Below are 17,497 nucleotides of genomic sequence, written 5' to 3' on the forward strand. Positions count from 1 at the left end.
TTAGAAGATTAGTGTATAACGGCGGACCTAAGAATAAGGAATAGATGAAAGAACTCGCCGAAAAATATAGAATTAAACGCGTGATTACTTCGGCCTACTATTCTTAGATAAATAAATAAGTAAAGATAGAATATAGAGATATTATAAATACTCTTTTAAAAATATACTAAACGAATGGAGAAGATATATAAATATACTATCTTTATACTATTCTTTAGATAGACCGAATAACTATTAAAGTCGGCACCGAAATAACATCATACGAGATCGAATTCTTAGATAGACCGATTCTATCGATTAAGCTTAAGATTACGATCTAGAATATTATGAATTAAGATAAGATTATCGATACTATAGACTTAATTACTATAAGGGCCCGGGCCCTTAAAAGACGAAGTAAAGATCTAGAAGAGATAGTAGCTTATCTAAATAGAATGCGAAGACTTAGGAAGAAATATTTCAATAAGCGATATAGTTTATATCTCGGATTCTTTAAAGTGAGTATATTAATTCTTAGTCATAACATCGTAGAATTAATAAATATATCTATAGAAAAGAAATTAGTCTTTCGATAGTTTAGGCCGTTTAAAATTATAGAAGCGAATTAAGAGAAGAGTACGTATATATTAGCGGAGCTTAATGAGGCCCGGCTAAGTAGTACGTATACTACTAGTCGTCTAAAGAGGTTCTATTTAAGATTAGCGAACTTTCTAGCCGATGTACCTTCATCACTAGGAGACTTCGCCGACGACGAAGAGTAACAACGAATAATAACTTCGGATTCGTCGTACTTAGCGGAGACGAAAGATTTCATAGACGTAGAGTTCTCTTCCTCGAAGCGGGGAGAAACCTACTTACGCCGTAGCCGTAGACTTCGAAATAGAGCGACGAGACCGCCACCCTTAATAGTGATAGTCGAAATTCCCTCTATAATCGACTAAATACGGAGAGAGTATAATAATTTAAATATTCTAGAAGAATCTTTTAAAGAATGAACTACGTAGGGTTCGTTACTATTCCTTTCGCTCTACTATTACGAAGCGATAAAGGAGGTAACGCTCTAAATTTAAAGGCTTACGGGAAGTTTATACGAAAGAGAACGACGGTGAATATAGTCTTACGCTCGAATCGAACTACGATACGTCTAAATCTACGACTCTATTAGCTTCGGAACCTCGCTAATAAAAAGAAGAAAGAAGGGAATGAAGTATCGTAAATCGTTAGGTCGTAAAGAAAACACTACGAACGTAAGAAAGTAAGCGCGTACTCTAATTAGCTAAATTTATTTAAATACTATATAGAGAAAAATAAAGTACGCTAATTAGCTAAAATTTTACGACTATCGGGGTAGCCGTTCCCGCCTAAAACGTTAAAAGATAAAGCGAATATTATGGCCCGAAGTATACTCTCACCGAAAAGTAATAACGCTAGAGAACGAGAGCTTTAAGAATTCTCGCTCACTAAGTAAGGATATCGTAAGACCTTTATAGATAATTAAAAGATTAGTTATAGATAAGATAAATTAGGTAGTCGTGTAGACTAAAGATAACGAAGAAGATATATACTAGTAACACTATTAATAACGATACTATTACTAGAAGATCGAGTTTAGTACGGAATTAGTTCGGAGAGATAATCTAAAACGTAAAATATCGGGGTTTTACTATAGAGACGCCGGGATATATATACTTCTACTAAAGATAAATATAAGTATTTAGTTCTTACCTTTCTATTAATCTTTCTTTCGATTACGATTCTACGACTTAATTCTCCGTTAATTATATTATTTCGAATTATTCTAGACTCTCTCGACTCGTTCTTTACTCTTAAAATCACCTTTCTAAGTGAGATTCTAAAAGCGTAAGCCTAGAAATCTTTATATAACTTTATTATTAAGTTTAGTATTTCGACGACGATAGTTTAGACCGAATCACCTTTTTCTTTTCTTCCTTTCTTCTTAGATTCCTAGCTTAATAATTTACTACGCCATTAAGATATTCGGAAATTTTAGACTACTTTTATCGAGACTTTTAATGATTTACCTAAATTCTACTTCTATGGCCGCTATTAATAGAGATACTAGATATTAAGCACCTAATGTCGGAATCGTCGAAAATTAGCCTATTTTTACTATTAAACATCTAAATTATATTAGAGAAGTTACGCTCGAAGAAGCTATAGCTACTATAAATTAGAATAACGCGAATCGAGTTAAAGACTTCTATAGCTCTCTTAAATTAAAATATCGATAAATGGGCGAGATCCGCGACTTTATAGCCTAACGAGTCTACGACCTCACTAAAGACCTTCTAAATATTCGTGTAGAGTTTTAAAAATACTCTAGTTTATGCGCTAAAAAGAAAGAGTTTAATAATAGACGAAATCGTCGCGTAGAGATATATAATAAGCTACTCTCTAAATACGGCCGAATAAATAATATAAGTCTCTTTAATTATAAGTATAAAGAGAGAGACGTTCTCATTCCGCGTAGAGAATTCGTGAAGCTTCCTACTTAAACGTTAGTAGAATTCTTTAATAAATTAATTATTCTATACGGAGAGAATGTAACTATACTCTTAGATTAGTATTAATTCGCTCGGAAACACTCACTCTAGTATAACGTAATTCCTCTTCGGCTACTATAAGTCGCCTCGTATAAAATGATAGCCCGTTTAGCCCGAATTCGATAGAATCGACACTATAATACTTCGTCGCATCTAGTTACGAAGAACATTTAGATCGTTCTCGACGGCAAAATATCTAACGATAATGAGCGAATCGCTAAGCGTAATCGTCCCGAGTAGTTAGAGATACTTAGTCGATACGGATTCATAGAAGCGACTAGGCTATACTGGATAGGCGTTCTTTCTATAAACTATGATAATCTAATTACATCCGAAGAAAAATCTAGGCTAGTGGTACTACTTATCACGTAAGGTTTAATTACTAAGAACGTTTTAGACTCGGAAGTTTATCGACTCATCACTCGTTCTAGTACTAGTAATCTTCCTATACCTCGAACTACGAATTTCGCCGGCCTTATCGATTCTTCTAATACTTCCGTAAGACGTCCGAATACGCGGACTACCCGAGGCGATTAGACTTCTATTTCTACGGTCCCTACTACGTCTACTCTCATTACTTTAATTTCTATACGATTATAATAAAGCGCCCTTTCGATACGGCCTAGTTTAACGAGTGTAGAACGAGGAAGTTTAATATAGCTTACGAAATCGAAAGAAGAACGCTCTATTCTTAGGAGTCGCGAATAGATAAATTAAATAAGAAATAATTCGATTAATATCTTAGACGTTATAAAGAGACCGCGATTATAGACGATGACCTCTAGTCTAGGCTTCGTAGCTCTAAGTCCCGGCTATAACCTAAGTGTAAAGAAGTCGAGAATTTTAGAACTCTTCTACGAAATCAAGATCGAATAGTAACTTATAAACTAAGGAATACGTATTACTAGTTCTTCCGGAGCCGTCCCATCACTATACTCCCTCGGAAGAGATACGCCCGATAACTTATCGAATTTAATTCCGAATTCTAGAAGCTCTGTCGTATTCACGTAATTAATAATTTAGAAATATATAAGATAGACGAACTACGAAAGAGATATATCCTTAATTAGCCGTGAAGATATACAACGATACCACGAATTCGAAGCTAAAAAGATAATTAACGCATTAAGCTTACTTACTAGATATATATCTAGACGATATACATCCGCCTACCTATATATAGCCGAGAAAGGAATCGCCTTACACCTAGAAGAATTAGAAAGAATCGCTGCGCCTTATAAAGATTCTATGAAGAATCTCGAATAATTAATAAAGTAGTGGGAAGAAAGGTTCGGAACGGTAAATTACTAAGTTCTACCTAGCTATCCCGACTATAAGGCTATTAATGTCTTAAGTAGTACTCTTCGGAGCGCCCTACTAGATTCTGAATATAACGGATGAGTTAATTAGTCTTTCATCGATGCGGAAATTATAGTAAGTCGGAAAGAATTATATATAAGATGTACCATCATCTTAGGCGCCGCGTTCCTTTTCTAGATTAACTAATGTAGGAACGTAAACGCACCGGTGGAATTTAAAGCCTAGGAAAACGTCGACGATAGTATAAGACGACTCATTATCTTTAACGACGACTTAATAGATAAAGGGCACTATTAGCTAATCTTTATAGCCGATGAAATAACGTAGTCGTACTCGGTCATTAATTCGACATAAGATAGATTAGATACGACTAAGATGGCACTCGATTTCTTCGTTCGATGGTTAAAGAATAGCGTTTTTAGTATTCTACCCCGGGAAATACGCCTTAAATCTAATCTTTAGTAGAACACTAGTAGTTATGGGCTCTAGATGATTAAGAATTCTCTAGCGATCATTAATGCGGAAACTTACGAGACGGCTCGCTTATAAATGGCCTTATCTAATACTTAAGTCGATATCGAGGATCGTTTCACTATCGCCCTAGAGATCTATAAGATAATTATACGTAAATCGAAGCGTAGTGGAGATCTAGAGGCGTTAAAGGGCTCGAGTCCGAAGGGGTTAGATGAAAGATAATTAAATAACTTCGTAGAGCGTTTAAAGAACATAAAGAAGAATTAATGTTTCCGAGAAGAATAGGCGAAGATTATAGTTAAGTCTTAAGCGAGGTCGTTAAGGAAGCGAGCGACAATAGGAGAAATATAATAGGAGAAGTTAGAAGTGGTGGATAGAGTTATAATTAGCTAGGGCGCCGACCCTAGACTATAGTTCTTCTTATATAGTTCTGGGGGACTATCTTTCATAGAGAACATAAGTAACTAAGTTACTAATAGAGAGGACTTCTCCTAGTTAAGTGTGCGCGTTGAGAAGAGACTATATCCACCGCCGTACGAGTTAATGTCTATGGCTAGTAGCCTCGCCCTAGTTCACTAGTTAGAACTAGAGAAGAAAGACGAAAGTTAAAACTTAAAGTGAATGCGGCTATAAGGTCTAACGCTAGGGCCATATTCCTTAGAGGAATACTTAAAGACTAAGAAGTTAGTATTCTAATAGATTTAGGATATATAGGGAACCTCGTATATATAAGAGTAGTAGAGAAGCTATAAGACTAGAAAGTTCTAAGGCCAGAATCCGACTTAATTACTAGATTCGATGGAATAATTATGATATAACTTACGCACGAGCTAAAAGCGATATAGCTGACGATTAATGATCACTAGGAAAGGCTGAACCTTAATATTATGGACATAAAATACGATATAGTTCTCGGAATGCCATGGCTAAAATACCATAACCCTGTTATCGACTAAGCTAGATTCTAGGTGCGGTTCGATAATTGCGACCACGATAATAAAACCCCAGAAATAGAGATGGAGGCGGTATAAACCTACGTAAAGAAAACGATCTAAGTGCGACCGGTACGAGTTTTCGATAATACGACTATAGAATGCCCACTATAATATATATACTTAAAATTAGTATTCGAGAAAAGGATAGAAACTAATGCATTACTAGAATATAAGCTATAGAACTACGAAATACATCTCTAGGAAGAAAAATAATCTATATTCGGATCTCTTTACTTCTTATCGAAGAAGAAATAAGTCGCTCTACGAGAGTATCTTAAAGAAAATATAGCTAAAGACTATATTAGATCATCGGAGTCGGAAGTAGAATATCCGATTCTATTCGCTCTAAAGAAAGATAGTAAACTTCGATTATATATAAACTACCGAAAGCTTAACGATATTACCATTAAAAATATCTATCCGCTACTACGAATCGATGAGCTATAAGACCGGCTAAGAGGCGCTAAATACTTTACGGCACTCGATATTCGGGACGCGTATTACCGCATACGTATAAAAGAAGGCGAAGAATGAAAGATAGCCTTTAGAACCCGATACGGATTATTTAAGTATTGTATAATATTATTCGAACTCACTAATGCCTTAGCAACGTTCTAGACACTAATTAATAATGTACTGAGAAGATACCTCGATATATTCTATGTCGCGTACTTAGATAATATATTAATCTACTCTAAGACTTATAAGAAATATATAGAATACGTTACGAAGGTACTAAAGGCCCTTTAGAAATATTAGTTACCGGTTAAACTAGAAAAATATAAATTCTATAAAGATAGTGTTAAATTCTTAGAATATATGGTCACCCGAGAAGAACTTAAGATGAACCCTAATAAGGTTAAAAGTGTGTTAGAATAGTTAGAATTAACTACACTAAAGAAACTATAAGCGTTCCTAGGATTCGTAAACTTTTATCGAAAGTTTATATGAAACTATTCGCGAATTACTACACCCTTAATAAACCTAATAAAGAAAGAAGTCGCGACCTTTACTTTAATAGAGCTTATTAAATAGGCGATTAAGAATCTTAAGAAAGTATTTACTAAGGCCTCGATTCTTACGATCTTTAACCCGGATCTATAGACACTCCTTAAGACGGATGTATTAGACGGCGCGATCGCTACGATCCTTACATAGGTAGAATAAGATGGGAAGGTTAGGCTAGTCGCCTACTTCTCACGAAAAATAATAGAACTAGAGCTTCACTACGATATTTACGATAAAGAATTACTCGCTATAGTGAAAGCATTTAGACACTGAAGAGTTTATTTAGAAGAATCTAAATATCTAGTGAAGGTCTATTTAGATTATAAGAATCTTTTATATTGAAATACGACTAAAACACTTAATAGAAGATAAGTGCGATGGGCGAAAATACTCGCTATACATAACTTTAGGATTTACTACGTTAAAGAGAAAGAGAACGGCTAAGTAGATGTTCTTAGTTAACGACTAGACTATATAAAGAATATAAAGCTAATCTCATTAATCTTACTACGATAAGAAGAAGAATATCTTATATATATATAACTAGTACTCGTAGTAGTAGAAGTAATCTTCGAAGGAGACGACTACCGGTTCAATCTAAAAATTAATATAATAGAATATCACTTCGTAGATAAAGTATATAACGAGGTTATACGTCTAGAAGTCATAAAACATTACCATAACGATTTATTAATGAGACACCTAGGAGCCGACAAAATAATTGAGCTCATCACCCGACACCACGACCCTTAAAAGTATATAAGATAAGAAATCTAAGAATTTATCAACTAATGCGAAGTGTGCGCGTAGACGAAGTACGTAAGATATAGGCCCTACGGACTACTAAAACCGTTGTAAGTCCCCGATGAAGCCTGGACATCTATTACATTTAACTTCATTACGAAACTATCTAAATCATAAGAACCTCTCACGGAAGTGACCTACGATAGTATATTAGTGATATACGATAGACTAACGAAGTTTTCATACTTTAGACCATACCTCGAGAAATTAATAGTAGAAGAATTCGTATATAAATTCTTACGAATAGTCTTTACTAACTACGAAATGCCGAGAGAAATTATTATAGATAGAGATAAACTCTTTATATTAAAATTCTAGAAAGCGTTAATAGAATTGCTAATAACGAAGTATAAACTATCGACGTCGTTCTACTCTTAAATAGACGATTAAATAGAAAGAATAAACTAAACTCTAGAATAATATCTAAGAATGTACGTCGATTATAGTTAGATAAACTAGGTAAGACTATTACTAGTTACTTAATTCTACTTTAATAATTATAAGTTAGTAATAGAAATAAGCCCATTCTTTACTAACTACGGATTTCATTTACGACTTAAGGAAGTTATAGACGAAAGTCTAAACCTAAGGGCTAAGAATATAGCATTAACTATAAAGAAACTATACGAATAACTTAAATTAGACCTACGATTTCTTACGAAAAGAATGGTACAATACGTAAATAAAAAAAGAATCGAGGGACCGCTCCTAGAGAAGGGGGACCCCGTCTACCTTTTGCGAAAAAACATTAAAACGAAGAGACTAAGCGCGAAGCTAAACTATACGAAACTCGGACCATTTAGAATTAGAGATAAGCTCGGAGATATCACTTATCGACTAAAACTACTAAAGAATATAAAAATTCATAACGTATTTTATAAAGTACTCCTTAAATTAGCACCGCGGAACGTTAAAATTATTTAAATACTTTCGCTAGATGAGAAGATAGCACCCGAGGAATATAATGTTGAGAAAGTCCTTAGAAAACGCGTTAAGCGCGGCTAGTTTCAATATCTAATTAAATAGTTAGAATACGACGAGTATGAAAATAGCTAGGAACCGGAAACTAATCTTTCGAAGGAACTTCTAAGAAAAATAAGGAAGGATCACCCTAAGTGGTTCTCAACGCTAGTAAAGCATTTAGCTATCCATCGTCGAAGGCGAACTCACGAGCTATCGGTAGCTTAAATTCATCCGGCGCATACTCTTCTTCCTCGTTAAGACGGTTAAGTACCATATAGGCCCGAACCGTTATATTACTCTAAGCCTACGTCAACTTATCTAGTTAGCGCTCTACCTAACTTAAACGGGACTACTCCTAAAGTAACTCTAGAGATTATTGTTACGCTAGACGAGCCATCTCCCCCGTATACCACTAGGTACGCTAAGCTATACGGGCCTAAGCCTCCTACATCTTATTCCGTAACTTCGACTTTTTTCGCTTAATGCTCTAATACTCTGATTTAGAATATTAATTATCATACTTTATATTCTTCTTTAAGTATTTAGAACAACGGGAAACCCTATACTTCATTACATAGATCGAACGGGAGCGATCACAATTCGAGCAAGGTGCCATGGCACGATAATCAGTAAACTAAACGTTACGAGATTGACGAAGGCGCTCGAGAGGACGGTCGCGAACACGGGAAAGGGGCTTAGAAGCGGTGGACTATAGACGAGAAAGAGAGAAGAGAGGAGATATCTTTAGACTTAGACGAATTTAAGCTAGGTAGCGTTCCGCTTTTATATCATCGCTAAGATAGACTCTTAGAATAAGAGTCTAACCGGAGAGAGGATAGTATTAGACACAGCCTTACGGAAGACCGACCACGAGTCGTACGAGCGCGGCTCACCACGTTCGTTGGGCACCTAAAAGGAGCTACGGCGGAATAAGGCTAAGATACGTAATATATTCTATTAGCCCTATTAGCCCTATTAGCTCTATTAGTATAGAGCGCATAGAGCGTAATAGAGCGTAACAGAGCGTAAGCATTATATATATACTCTTATTACTCTAGGTAGTTACACTCTCTTCGTAGTTAACTTATGTTATTTACTAAACTATATAGTTCTTAGTAATAGAGAACTCTACTTATATCTTATATCTTTCTTAACTAGCTTATACTATTCTAGAATTATTACTAAGAACTCTAACTTAGTTAGGATTAGTAGGGATCCTTAATACGAGTCTACGACCTCACTAAAGACCTTCTAAATACCCGGATAGAGTTTTAAAAATACTCTAGTCTATACGCTAGAAAGAAAGAGTTTAATAATAGACGAAATCGTCGCGTAGAGATACGTAATAAGCTACTCTCTAAATACGGCCGAATAAATAATATAAGTCTCTTTAATTATAAGTATAGAGAGAGAGGCGTTCTCATTCCGCGCGAAGAATTCGTAAAGCTTTCTACTTAGACGTTAGTAAAATTCTTTAATAAATTAATTATTTTATATAGAGAGAATGTAACTATACTCTTAGATTAGTATTAATTCGCTCGGAAATATCTACTCTAGTATAACGTAACCTCTCTTCGGCTACTATAAGTCGCCTTATATAAAATGATAATTCGTCTAGTCCGAATTCGATAGAATCGACACTATAATACTTCGCCGCATCTAGTTACGGGGAACATTTAGATCGTTCTCGACGATAAAATATCTAACGATAATAGGCGAATCGCTAAGCGTAATCGTTCCGAGTAGTTAAAGATACTTAGTCGATACGAATTTATAGAAGCGGCTAGACTATACTAGGTAGGCGTTCTTTCTATAAACTATAATAATCTAATTATATTCGAAGAAAAACCTAGGCTAGTGATATTACTTACTACGTAAGATTTAATTACTAGAAACGTTTTAGACTCGGGAGTTCATCGACTCATCACTTATTCTAGCACTAGTAATCTTTCTATATCTTAAACTACGAATTTCGCCGACCTTATCGGTTCTTCTAACACTTCCGTAAGACGTTTAAATACGCGGACTACCCGAGGCGATCGAACTTCTATTCCTACGGCCTCTACTACATCTACTTTTATTACTCTAATTTCTATACGATTATAGTAAAGCGTCCTTTCGATACGATTTAGTTTAACGAGTGTAGAACGAGAAAGTTTAATATAGCTTACGAAACCGGAAGAAGAACGCTCTATTCTTAGAAGTCGCGAATAAATAAATTAAATAAGAAATAATTTAATTAATATCTTAGGCGTTATAAAGAGACCGCGACTATAGACGATAATCTCTAGTCTAGGCTTCGTAGCTCTAAGTTCCGACTATAATCTAAGTATAAAGAAGTCGAGAATTTTAGAACTCTTCTATGAAATCAAGATCGAATAGTAATTTATAAACTAGAGAATACGTATTACTAGTTCTTCCGAAGCCGTTCTATCACTACACTTTCTCGGAAGAGATACGCTCGATAACTTATCGAATTCGATTCCGAATTCTAGGAGCTCTATCGTATTCGCGTAATTAATAATTTAAAAGTATATAAGATAGACGAACTACGAAAGAGATATACCCTTAGTTAGCCGTAAAGATATACAACGATACTACGAATTCGGAGCTAAAAAGATAATTAATGTATTAAGCTTACTTACTAAATATATATCTAAACGATATACATTCGCCTACCTATATATAGCCGAGAAAGAAATCGCCTTATATCTAGAAGGATTAGAAAGAATCGCTACGCCTTATAAAGATTCTATGAAGAATCTCGAATAATTAATAAAGTAGTGGGAAGAAAGGTTCGGAACGATAAATTACTAAGTTCTACCTAGCCATCCCGACTATAAGGCTATCGATATCTCGAGTAGTGCTCTTCGGAGCGCCCTATTAAATCCTAGATATAACGGATGAATTAATTAGTCTTTCATCGATGCGGAAATTATAGTAAGCCGGAAAGAATTATATATAAGATGTATCATCATCTTAGGCGCCGCGTTCCTTTTCTAGATTAATTAATGTAGAAACGTAAACGCACCGGTAGAATTTAAAGCCTAGAGAAACGTCGACGATAATATAAGACGACTTATTATCTTTAACGACGACTTAATAGATAAAGAACACTATTATCTAATCTTCATAGCCGATGAAACAACGTAGTCGTACTCGGTTATTAATTCGATATAAGGTAGATTAGATACGACTAAGATAGCACTCGATTTCTTCGTTCGATGATTAAAGAATAGCGTTTTTAGTATTTCACCCCGGGAAATACGCCTTAAATCTAATCTTTAGTAGAACACTAGTAGTTATGGACTCTAGGTAATTAAGAATTCTCTAGCGATTATTAATATAGAAACTTACGAGACGGCTCGCTTATAAATGGCTCTATCTAATACTTAAGTCGATATCGAGGATCGTTTCACTATCGCCCTGGAGATCTATAAGATAATTATACGTAAACCGAAGCGTAGTGAAGATCTAGGGGCGTTGAAGAGCTTAAGTTCGAAGAGGTTAGATGGGAGATAATTAGATAACTTCGTAGAGCGTTTAAAGAATATAAAGAAGAATTAATGTTTCCGAGAAGAATAGACGAAGATTATAGTTAAGTTTTAAGCGAGGTCGTTAAGGAAGCGAGCGACAATGAGAGGGATATAATGAGAGAAGTTAGAAGTGGTGGATAGAGTTATAATTGGCTAGGGCGCCGACCCTAGACTATGATTCTTCTTATATAGTTCTGAGGGACTATCTTTCATAGAAAACATAAGCAACTAAGTTACCAACAGAGAGGACTTCCCCTAGTTGAGTGTGCGCGTTGAGAAGAGACCATACCCACCGCCGTACGAGTTGATGCCCATGGCTAGTAGCCTCGCCCCAGTTCACTGTGTTTGTTCTATAGGGCCCGGGATAATTGTAGATACTCTAACACACAGATAGGACTTGTCTTCCTCAATCGATCAACTATTAACCCCTAGATTGGTCCAAAAAATAGCACATTAATTTAATCCGCCCTAGTATTTCAGAAGAGTTCTACAAACTTGATCATTAAATAATCTGGGCCGTCAAGACCGGATATATCAGCTCCGGGGGGGAGTCAAGGCACATTTCGAGATTGCTAAGAAATTGCTAAGATGAATGAAATGGACCAAGCGCCGATGTAAATGGCCAGGGGACAAGTGCAAGGTCGTGTGGTAATAGTAAAGCATCCCATAGAAGTTGCAATTGTGACTCGAACGGCTGTCCTCATGCGAAGGATTATATCGGCTACGGTGTGCAGTGTGATCGAAGTATCGGCGCGACCAACAAAATGGTTCGTACTGTAACAAGGCAAGGTGGCTGTGCAGTGCTGGGGTGGTGGTGAGTTGGCAGGGCAGAGGTCTGTCAGGTCACATGTCAAACCTAATTAGAGAGCTGAGAGCAAGACAGTTTATAGTGCTGGCAGACTGCCATTCTTTTACAGTTTGAGGAAGAGTATCATGAATACCATTGTTTTTTTGGCGCCGTCTACCTAATACCTATGTGTTTTATCAGTTCAGTCCTGTCCCTCGATGCAGCCGCTGTGCTAGGTGCTCGTAGCCCTAGCCGCTACCCCTCTGGGTGGTGTTGGTAGCGGTGGTGTTTTATCAGTATCAACCCGAAACGCGTTTTCGGTTCCCGATCTGCTGGACAGGCCTCTGTGCGTTGTTGCACGTGCACGCCGAACCCTGAAGTGCTCTGTTACAGTACAATACCGGAAGATAATGGGATTTGCATTAAAAATGCGCGAAGATCGAGCACTGGCTACCAAAAGAGGAGACAAGAATTAGAAGGAGCTATCGTGCACAAAGTGGTAACGGATTTTCTCCTGGGAATCGCGTCAAAAAAAAAATCTGTGGTGTCGATCACAAGGGCTGGTCTTCATAAAAGACTAGACACCTAACCTCTACGCTCTCTCTGACGGGGTCGTCCTGGGTAGCAGGGTCGATGAACGACGTATGCGGTGTCCTTCTCGCCGTGTGCCCGTCGCGCAAAGAATCCCAACATTTAATCAGCAAAGTTTCGTCCGGCTCCATTCGACTTATGTAATGCCATTCTTGTTCAGGATGGTGTTTCATGACCATAATCTCCACGTCATCTCCTCGAGAGACGTTTGCGAGCTTACCAGAGCCTTTGGGCGGGAGTAACACGGGCATGGTAATAAGATCTTCATCCCGGCAAGTGCGGATGTCACACATGCAAAGAGGATCCTTGGTAACAGTTTTGATTGGGCGCCAAAGGTTGATGATCGCCCACCGGGTTGAAGATAATTTCTTCGCAATATCAGGGGACAGGTTCTGATATAACATCTGCTCAGCACCGACGTCGGACACGTCGATATGGACAAAGCGCGCTGGTCCCACTTGTGGTGCTGGATCGTCATCGGCAAGGTTCTCTTGCTCTTTGATCAGAGCGTCAGTCTTCTCTCGAGAGTCTTGCCGGACGAGGTGCGAGTAGATGTGAACTTCAGTTGCTCCGGTGCTGTAGTGTTATGGGTTAGCTCGCTAATGGCCGGAGGACAACCAGAGACCGGCTCACATACACCTCCTTCATCAGCTCAATCGTCTCCGGGTACACGACTTGTTTGATCTGGTCGGGATCTTGGTAATCGACTTTTGCTGGCGGGTGTTTGTGATATTGAAATCCATGTGTGCTGAGTCTGAAATCTCCTTCTCGGCCTCTGCCGTCATAAATCGTGACTTCTTGGACGTCAAACTTGAGGCGAAAGTAGCCCGCTGTGGCTGCTTTATAAGTTGTGTGGCCACCGAGGGCAGGGTCAAGACGGAAATTCAAGGTTGTCGAGACATGCTTGGGTTCCTCAGAGTGGAGCCCGTTTGTTGGCATTGTGTCCACAGTTATAATTGTATTCTGCCAATGGTCAAGCCTGCAAACATGTGAATCCTATTCAGGAGATCGCTCGAGATTATATACCGCTCTAGACCCCAAGCCATCAACAGCGAGGTCGTTCAGGATGTCCTCGCAGTAGCACGGCACGCGGTGGGCTGCCGGCCCTCGCCCTCGCCCTCGGGTAACCTTTGTGGATCCCCACCCCGCTCCGGGGTTCTGCAGGTCGGCGAATCTTGCACTTGCTGCCGGGTTCAGCGCAAGCAAACGACTGGCGCCGAATTATCGACACCGAGGTACACAATAAAGATTAGATTGAGCACTCCATATAAGCGATCCAACTGTTCGGAAACTCCATGAACCATGCGAGTGACCTAAAGGGCCCACTAGGGATCCGGTGCAGTCAAAATTATCTACCGCACAGTCACTATCGCTCGTGATATCTTGTAGATTTGATTCCAGGTAACACCAGCCCATTATTTCGCCCTCCAGCCTCAGTGCCTCGCCCTTACGATGGCATCCACTGACATGAACATCTCACTGGGTTCGAAAGTCGCCATCATCACCGGAGCAGCCAGCGGCCTCGGCAAAGCCATTGCCAAAGCGTTTCTGCATGCAGGCGCAAAAGTGGTTGCTTGCGACATCAATGCCTCAATGTTGGAAGAATGCCACAAGGAGTTGTCCCCTTTGGGAGCACTCCACAAAGTGGTAGCCGACATATCACTCCACGAGTCGGCGCCGCACTTGATAAAGGAAGCCGTGGACAACTATGGCAAGTTGGACATTCTGGTCAATAATGCCGGGATCATGGACCGCTTCGATCCCATTGGCGACATCGATATGGACTTCTGGGACCGCGTAATCAGCACCAACCTCACAGCCCCGGCAAGAATTTCCAAATACGCAGTACAGGAATTTATGCGCCACGGGGAAGCAGCAGGCACTACGGCGGCTGGCTGCAATCGAGGTGTGATTATGAACGTCGGCTCGATCAATGGCTTTAGGGGTGGGTGCGGTGGTGTGGCGTACGTATGCGCGAAACACGCTCTGGTGGGCTTGACCCGCAACACAGCATCATTCTATTCGAGTAAGGGCATTCGATGCAACATTATCATGCCAGGCGCCATGAAGACCAACATTCGCGTTGCTTACAAGGATGGATTCAACGAAGAGGGCCGTGCGATCTGCCAAAAACTGGCCGAAGTGAATCCGGGTGAGGTTAATCTTGATCAGTTGGGAAAGCTGGTGGCTTTCGCTTGCTCCGATGATGCCAGCTACCTGAACGGAGCCATCATCAGCGCCGATCATGGATGGCAGGCCATTTGAAGCACTCTGTGGACGAGCTGGCTTTGCTAGAAGACATTCTGGCAACGCGGATATCGACAATCGAGTATGTCCGCCCGTATATCCATCACTACTCTCTAACATGACTGTTACTGCACATAATGTTTCTCTTCTTAGGACGCCGGTACATATTGGAGAGTACATATTCATTTTACGGTAGCGGCACATAGCAGTACTCATCTAGCACTCTTACGATCGCAACCTTACACCCTAGGTTTTGACGCTGCATTAACAGCTTACCTGTTCGATTTGATATGTTGACAATCAGAGTCGATGATACAGGCCACGCGTTAAAGAATGATTGAGCTTTCTTCCTATATCTATTCTTACGTGCGAGAGTTACGCAAGACCAATTCAAATCTTGTGCCCTGCTCAAGATTGATGGCCTTCAGCCAACGAATAACATGCATTCAGTCTGCTCAACTATCAGGGACCTACGCAACGCAGTAGGTACAAAGGAATTGAAGTAGCTGAATGCCTTATTCTATTCACGTAGTCCTATTGACAACGACTCAACGCTTAAGAAAAAGGAAGAGTTCTCTTTCAGCCGATTCGGGAGAGAGGAAACTCTTATAGCTTCCCCTATCAGGGACCTACGCAACGCAGTAGGTACAAAGGAATTAGAGTAGCTGAATGCCTTGTTCTATTCACGTAGCCCTATTGACAACGACTCAACGCTTGAGAAAAAGGAAGAGTTCTCTCTCAGCCGATTCAGGTGAGAGGAGACTCTTATAGCTTCCCCTCTTTCTGTCACGTGAAAAGGGTAAGGCAGCGTTAACCGATAGCCTTGTGCCTCAACCGTCCTTTGCCTTATCCTTTCCTTTTCTTTCTATACCGTCCACCCGATTCGGGTGGAGGGCGTAGAGTACTTGGGGACAACGGTGGGCTCGTGACATCCCCTCTTTCTGGCACGTGAAAAGGGTAAGGTAGCGTTAACCGATAGCCTTGTGCTTCAATCATCCTTTGCCTTATCCTTTTCTTTCTATACCGTCCACCCGATTCGGGTGGAGGGCGTAGAGTACTAGGGGACAACGGTGGGCTCGTGACATCAACGCTGATAATGAAAGTTCCAGTCGTTCTTTTTATCAAAGCATCTTCAATCGGAACAACGAAAATTTCGACTCTAAAAAGGGTCGCGTGAGCGGAGTGCACCGAATGCATGTTGATGAGGGCCGGCTTCTGAGGAATTAATATGTACTCACGAATCAAGGGGGTATGCCGTCTTCGTCAAAGAACGCACTCCAAGGATGAGAGGTACAGTTCTCAGTCGTTCAATCATAAGAGATATGCACCTCATCAAGATTATTATGTTCGAAAAAGGTCCCGCACGAATGTTTCAGAATATGTCTCACGCCAAGTTCGCTCATTCGTGTCTACCGTGAAACGTTAGTTGCTCGGTGCTTTTAGATCGGGAGGGGGAGGAGACTGATGGCTTGCAGGTCCAGTAACAACGTTGAAGGTTGCACGACGGTGTGATCCCCTCCAGCTCACAGCGTTTGCTTGCGACGCTATCTCTAATACCAGTGGAGGACGTTCAAGGGTTACGAGAAGTGATTCTAAGACCATCACTTGCTCATTGAGAACTTTCACTTACCTATTTTTGAAGTAATGTAGTGGACTTTCCTATGCAGACACTCGGATCTCATTTCAAACTAATCATGGACTTTCGGCAATCGTAGCAGCAGAGGGGAAAGCGTCGTTGTAATCGCAAACGCTTCATGAGATTGGACTACGCTCAGAGCTGCCCATTTAGCCTCTCACGGGAGGATGAGTAGATCTACGAAAGCATAAGAACTCGACGAAGAACAGGATTCATCCTGCCGCTCAATCTCGCTTTGCTACATTCGTCCAAGTTTGCCGGTGGCAAGTCCTCCAGTACCCTCTCCTTTTGGGTCCTGTAAGGGTAGTTTTTATTTTTAAGCGACGAGGGTCCTATCCATTCTAACAATCCACGTTTCTATTTGTTTCTCAATCCTAGAACTCTTTCCTGGGCACTGTCTGCACCATGTGATGTGTCTCAGAAGACCCACGCGAAATCGCCCCCGCCGACATGCGATCCGAAAGCAGGTATGGTTCGAATGTACAGAAGTTGGTCCGATTGATTGACTGGAAATGGCATTCAAGAAGAGAAAGAAATTAGCCGCATTTCCCGACTCTTCGGTTATGTGAACT

General features: G+C 39.7%; 2 protein-coding genes across 2 annotated transcripts; one reads left to right on the forward strand and one right to left on the reverse strand.

Annotated features, from left to right (window-relative positions):
- Positions 1 to 13,002: 13,002 nt before the first annotated feature.
- Z519_01824 (uncharacterized protein) lies at positions 13,003 to 13,981 on the reverse strand (the record flags this gene model as incomplete). Its single annotated transcript, XM_016759581.1, has 2 exons — positions 13,003 to 13,618; positions 13,680 to 13,981. The coding sequence occupies 2 exons, from the start codon at positions 13,979 to 13,981 to the stop codon at positions 13,003 to 13,005; spliced, it is 918 nt and encodes a 305-aa protein (XP_016624909.1).
- A 513-nt stretch (positions 13,982 to 14,494) lies between these two features.
- Positions 14,495 to 15,307, forward strand: Z519_01825 (uncharacterized protein; the record flags this gene model as incomplete). Its single annotated transcript, XM_016759582.1, has 1 exon — positions 14,495 to 15,307. The coding sequence occupies one exon, from the start codon at positions 14,495 to 14,497 to the stop codon at positions 15,305 to 15,307; it is 813 nt and encodes a 270-aa protein (XP_016624910.1).
- Between the last annotated feature and the right edge of the window lie 2,190 nt (positions 15,308 to 17,497).

Source organism: Cladophialophora bantiana (genome assembly GCF_000835475.1).
Source record: "Cladophialophora bantiana CBS 173.52 unplaced genomic scaffold supercont1.2, whole genome shotgun sequence".
Classification (NCBI taxonomy): domain Eukaryota; kingdom Fungi; phylum Ascomycota; class Eurotiomycetes; order Chaetothyriales; family Herpotrichiellaceae; genus Cladophialophora; species Cladophialophora bantiana.